Source organism: Spermophilus citellus, assembly GCF_964194105.1.
Source record: "Spermophilus citellus genome assembly, chromosome: 9".
Taxonomy (NCBI): domain Eukaryota; kingdom Metazoa; phylum Chordata; class Mammalia; order Rodentia; family Sciuridae; genus Spermophilus; species Spermophilus citellus.
This window is the reverse complement of record NC_138191.1, coordinates 9,236,122-9,241,838: the sequence shown is the minus strand read 5'-3', so window position 1 is coordinate 9,241,838 and position 5,717 is coordinate 9,236,122. Positions and strand designations below refer to the sequence as shown.

The 5,717-nt window shown below is 48.3% G+C and overlaps 1 protein-coding gene across 1 annotated transcript; it reads right to left on the bottom strand.

Annotated features, from left to right (window-relative positions):
• Positions 1 to 221: 221 nt before the first annotated feature.
• Positions 222 to 3,972, bottom strand: CD1D (CD1d molecule). Its single transcript, XM_081308303.1, has 6 exons — positions 3,871 to 3,972; positions 3,318 to 3,584; positions 2,770 to 3,048; positions 2,011 to 2,289; positions 996 to 1,098; positions 222 to 898 (listed from the first exon to the last, which is right to left on the bottom strand). Exons 1-6 carry the CDS (start codon positions 3,929 to 3,931, stop codon positions 877 to 879), a joined length of 1,011 nt encoding a protein of 336 aa, XP_081164429.1. The 5' UTR covers positions 3,932 to 3,972; the 3' UTR covers positions 222 to 876.
• Positions 3,973 to 5,717: the final 1,745 nt, after the last annotated feature.

The window sequence follows — 5,717 nt, the reverse complement described above, 5'->3', positions numbered from 1 at the left end:
AAAACAAAAAGAAGTAGAATGTAGATCAACACAAACTCATGCTGGTTTTAACAAGGAGAAATCACAGACTTTGGGGAACTGAAAAGTTTCTGTGAACTCTGGGAAGATGGGGGGAAAGTAGTTACATGGGTGTAGATATTAGTATAATTCCTTGAACTATAGGAACCCCTTCTTGTATTCAAATTATACTTTATTTTATTCAAGTTTATTTCTTTGTTAGCAACACTAATAAGAGTTTATAAGGAGGGTGCTCAGGAGAACAGAAATATGTCAGTTCTTCATGACTCAGAAAATTTTTCGTGGTAAACGGGTGTTGAAATGGATCTTGAAGAAGGGAAAAGAGACATGATCTGGGTGCACCCGAGATGAGACCAGTTAGCAATGCTTATTTATCACAAAGAATATTTTGTCCAAAGACAAGTTAACTTTTTAAATCACCTGTCACATAAAATTCTAGATTTCCAGTTTTCGGGAGAAACATAGGCTGCAATCAGGCCAGAGTTTGACTGGGCACTTGACAGCTGGCCACTGCAGCTACCACCTTTGCAAAGGACACGTTTTCCCAGCTCAGGACAGACCCTGTCACTCCATGGCCAACCAGGGCACTGCTACCCCAGCCCTTACCTGCTCATTGACAGCAGGTCATCAGAGGACTTGGCGCTCCTCTTTGCACAGAATCACTGGGGCTTAAAAACTTGTCATACAAGGGAAAGGACTTGAAATATCTTAGATAAACATTAAAAGGATGTGGATGACCCTTTTCTTTTTTACTTCTCCAGGTTAACTCTCCATTCATCCTCCATTCCTAAGCAGGCAAAGACTGCAGTTCTGGGGACCTGAGGTCTTGGGCTCCAGACAGGCAGGTGACCAGAAGACTCACAAGATGTCTTCATAGGAGCTGTGAGGGAAGAGAAAGGGAGACACCATTCAGAAAACAGGAACCAGGGAGGGAGGAGAGAGGAGGAGGGAAGGAGCAGATGGAAGGGGAGACTCACCGGTGTCTCTTGATCCAATAGAAGCCTAGAATGAGCACAAAGAGCAGCACCAGACAAGCCAGTACCGCCAGGATGACCAAGCTCACAGAGGTGTGGCTCCCACCTGCAGGGGACACAGGATGTGTGTAAGTCCAGGACACTGCACTGTACCAAGTTCCCTGGTCTAGCACATGTGAGGGGCCAGGCGCTGCCTTTTCCCTCCCCCTATTTAGAGCATCAACTTCTATACCTCAGAAGTTTCGATTCCCCACCTTTTCACAGGGTCTAGGCACCTCTACTACAGTTCATTTCACTATATAATAACGTAGCGTACAGGTGAAGCTGTGTAGCCAGGCAGACCTGAATCGATATCCAGCTCTTCCACCTTCTATGAGACTCTGGGTACTTAACCTATCTCAGCCTCAATTTCCTCATTTGTAAAATAGAATAACAGTAAGTGTTTCAAAGGGGAGTGGTGATGCTCAGGTAAAGCACTGGATGCAGAGAGGCCAGGTCCCCACACAGGAAGCACTCAGTAAACCACAGGTCTCCTTGTTAACCTGCTTTTCGTAAGTCCCTGATCCCCATTCTGCTGGGAAATGAATCTTCCCAGATTCTGTTTTCATTTTATATGCAGTACTGATTTTTGAACCCTAGAGTCTGGGACAAACCACTGATCTGCATCCCTAGCCTTTACTTTTTGAGACAAGGTCTCCCTAATTTGGCTAGTCCAGCCAACTACTTGGAATTCTCCTGCATCAGCCTCCCCAGCAGCTGGGAATACAAATAAGTGCTGTCATGCCCAGCTTCCAGGGATTCATTAATTGCCAACAACTTCCAGATCTCTAAGATTATGAGTCCCATTTCATCTTGTATTAATACATCGGATGTTAGTCCTATTTTCCTCTTTACTGTGTCTGGAATCCATCCTTCTAGCCCTCCTACTTGGTGTGCCAACTCCATCCTTCACAGTCGCTCCCTCTATGCTGGAGAAGCACCTGTCTCCATTTCCAACACAGCCCCAGCCCTTTCTCACCCCAGTAGAGGACAAGGTCCTGCCCTCCTAGGCTGCTGTGCTTCACCCTGCAGGCCAGGCCAGCCGCCTCCCCAGCTGCCACATCCAGGGTTGCTCTGAGATACCACGTCTCATCACCATTGGGCAGGATGTCACCTTTCTGAGTGCCCTGCTGCTCCTGTTCACCTCGCATCCACATCACCCACACGGGCTTTGGGTAGAATCCAGACGCGTGGCACACCAGCAGCAGACGCCCAGGCCCAGGACGGAGGCCACTGGACAGCCAGGCCTCAGGCTTCACTGTATTCAATAAGGGATGAGGAAACCATAAGGTGAGAACTCTGCATCAGAGGTCCCAGGCTCCTCGCAGGTTCATGCTCCCCAAAGGTCCACTTCTGGAGGTGAAGTCTCCAGGTAGCTCTGATCCCTTTGTGTCACCTTGTCCAGGAGACCCATCCCTGATACTCATTCCCCTCCCCTGATCCCAGTGCCCCATAAATGCCTCACCTCCCTACTCTAACACCCTGAGCTCAGCTGGAGCACACAGCATGTCTCAAACATTGTCTGAATCAATTCTGACCCACAGTCTTGATTTAATTCAACTCATGGAACCCAGCAGGTACTCAGTGACACTGGGTGATATGAACAAATACCCTCATGCCTTATCCATCCCCTCTATGTCTTGCTCTTTGTCTGATGCTTAAACGAAAGCAAACCCTTGGATGGCAAAACCTACTTGAAGCTTAAAAGTAAGATAGATGGAGAGGACAGAAGGCTGACCTTGCTTCTCCAGTTCTGACTTCCCTGTCTCTAGGAGGCCATTCACAAATTGGGGGCAGATGTCATTGAGGAGCCACTGCACTGTTTCCCTTGTCCCTTTGTCCTGGTTGAGCACTTTGATGACCAAATCTACCCTCTGTGGGGCCTGTGGGGCAGGCTCCCAAGCAGTTCCCTGGAAACTCAGGATATATTCTCCCTGATATGCTACATGAAGAAAGTGTTCTGAGACGTTCCCAGGGTGCACCTCACAACCACCAGACAGCTGCAGCTCCATGGGATCTGTGGAGAGAAACGTGCAAAACTCAAATGAGGTTTAAAGGACTGAAAGGGATGAAGGAGAAGAGACTGGTACTGGGCTTACACGGGGGACCCACAGTGGAAGGAAATGAGAGTGGGTGGCCTGATGCCTGAAACTGGGGCCCGGCTAAGCAGAAGTGCAAGTCCTCAGAGGGGGAGAAAGCAGACAATCTCATCCCCTCTCCCAGCAGGACTTCCATGTCCATTCTCTCACTGTGGCGCCTGCCCAGGATCCCATCCCCTCAACTCACACTCCAAGGACAGCATTTTGGCGAATTCCTGTATGTCCCTGGTGAAGCTGCTTCGAAAAACCCGAAGTATATTCTGCAGGTGGACCCACTGCTGGCTGCTGAAGGTGCCCTGGGCCCAGGGCTTCACCAAGCTGATGGTGTCAGAGGCGTTGCTCCAACTGTGCGTCTGCAGCTCCCCCAACCAGGCCAAGGCATCAGTGCGCATCCAGCTGCTGTTAGTGAAGGAGGAGAGCTGGAGACAGCGGAAGAGGACACTCCTTCGCAGGACTGGGGAAAACGAAGACTGGGTAAGTACAGCCCACGGAGCAGACAGCACAGGGAGAGGAAGGAAGCAAAGCAGAAGGTGAGTCCAGGAGGGACAGCTGGGGTGCGGTGACCCTGAGCCGCACCGCGTCGGGAGCCAGAGACCCCGCGATCTCTGGTGCATCTGTGCGCTCCGGGATCCGCCGCCCAGCGTCCATCCCATCGCCCAGGGGAGCCTTTCCCTAAGTCCCAAGCCCGCTCCCTCTCTTGGTTCTTTACCGCCAGTACGCGGGCACCCTGGGCCACTCACCATCAGAGCTTCCCCAGGTCTGCGGGAGCACCCACAACAGCAAGAACCACAAGCACCCCATGCCGCGGAGTCTGGGACCTTGCGGGCTCCACCCTTCCCAAGGCGCTGCCTTGCAAGCCCCGCCCCCAGCAGCCTCCTGCGCTCCGCTTTTGGCAGGGACCCGAGCCAAGTCCCAGGCGCAGCTCAGGCAGTCGCCCCGCACCTGCTGGGGTGCGCTTTACTCTTCTGCTGGACTGTCCCCCTCGCCCCTAGCGGTTCCATCTGCAAGGAGTCCAGAAGCTGTCGCTCACTTCACTGGGTTTCACAACCAACTCACTTTCTCAGGATCTGTCCCAATGCAGAAGGAATAGGAAACAGCACAGGAGACACTTTGCAACTGTTATCTGTTAAAAGAGGACATTAGGTGTATCTGTTTTACCACTGTGACAGTGCCAATATATATATATGAAAGAATTTGGTTTAGCAGTTGGGGTCGCCAGGTGGAGAGACTATGGGTGATTTTGATTTGTTTTACACTTTTAAGTCTTCAAAAAAAATCTACAAGCGAATCTATTACATTGTCCATAAACTACCACATTAAAACCAATTTTCTCAGTGTCCTGAGGTAGGATAGAAGACAGGATAGGTAGAAAGGAGACAGGGGATAAAAATCAAGAGTGGCCTGGATTTAAGGTTCAGATTTGAAGTCCACTTTCACGTGGATTAAAAGTGCAGGTTTCAAAGTCTCTTTCAGGGTACTCTGATTACAAACAGCACTGTTCCAGTAGTTGCTAGTCCTCACCCACAGGACCTTAAATAACTTCTTTCCTCACCTGGACCCACAAGCAAAAAACGGGTCTGAGAAATGCCTTAGCTCAACAAGTAGGTATTCTTACTACTCATACGTTGAGAATTGATGACGTCATCTTTATGTCATACTCTGCTGCAAACCCTCAATGTTACACCAGTGTAGTAATGTTTAAATTCACATGCAGAACAATGAACCCCCACCCTGGGGGGGATTGCAAAAAGCGATTTTTCTTCAAAAATAAATCAGAAAAGAAAATGACGCCTACTGGGTAATTGTTAATCCTTCCACTTACTGTCACAAAGCAGGACTCAACCACCCTCTTAGATCATGTCCCTGTACTACAGATGTTTCATATATAAATACTCCTGGCTGAGATGTATCTAGCACATTCTTCACCAGCACCTATACTCTACTCTGTCAGAGTGTGTACTGCTTTCTTTCTCAAAATAAAATCAAGGGCTGGGGGTGTGGCTCAAGCGGTAACGCGCTCACCTGGCATGCGCAGAGTGCTGGGTTCGATCCTCAGCACCACATAAAAATAAAATAAAGATGTTATATCCACTGAAAACTAAAAAATAAAATTAAAATAAAATAAAGTCAATCTGTGCCTCCCTTCAACCCGTCCTTCAACTCTATTTTGCCATGACATCAAGGAACCTCAGGATCTGCATCACTTTCTTTTGGAGCCCCTCCTCAGACCCGCATCCTTGTGAGAGTATATGGAGGGAATTGCATTAGGTTGAATAAGATTCTTTCGAGTGCACATATCCCATGTCTTTTTTTTTTTTTTTTTGCATGTCACTTTATTGTGTTTCCCAGATAACAGCTTGGTAAAAATTGCACATTTATGGCAAGCTTGCACAGATCAATCAGCCCCTTTTTTCCACCAGCTCCCAGGTTCATAAGTAGTTTCAAGCAATTAAGTAATTTCAATTAATCGGTGTACATTTTAGAGACCCGATATTACACACTTAATGAATTATAGTGCAGTATAAAGATAAGAAACCAAAAAATGTGTGTGACTCCCTTCGTAGCACTATTCACTTGATCACAATGC

Bases quoted from the DNA above. Each gene is read 5' to 3' on its own strand.
- CD1D (XM_081308303.1), bottom strand. From the start codon at position 3,931: ATGGGGTGCTTGTGGTTCTTGCTGTTGTGGGTGCTCCCGCAGACCTGG. The intron at 3,585-3,870 runs GTGAGTGGCCCA...CGTTTTCCCCAG, and splicing joins GACCTGGGGAAGCTCTGATG to TCCTGCGAAGGAGTGTCCTC. The intron at 1,099-2,010 runs GTGAGAAAGGGC...TGTCCCCTGCAG, and splicing joins GGACCTTGTCCTCTACTGGG to GTGGGAGCCACACCTCTGTG.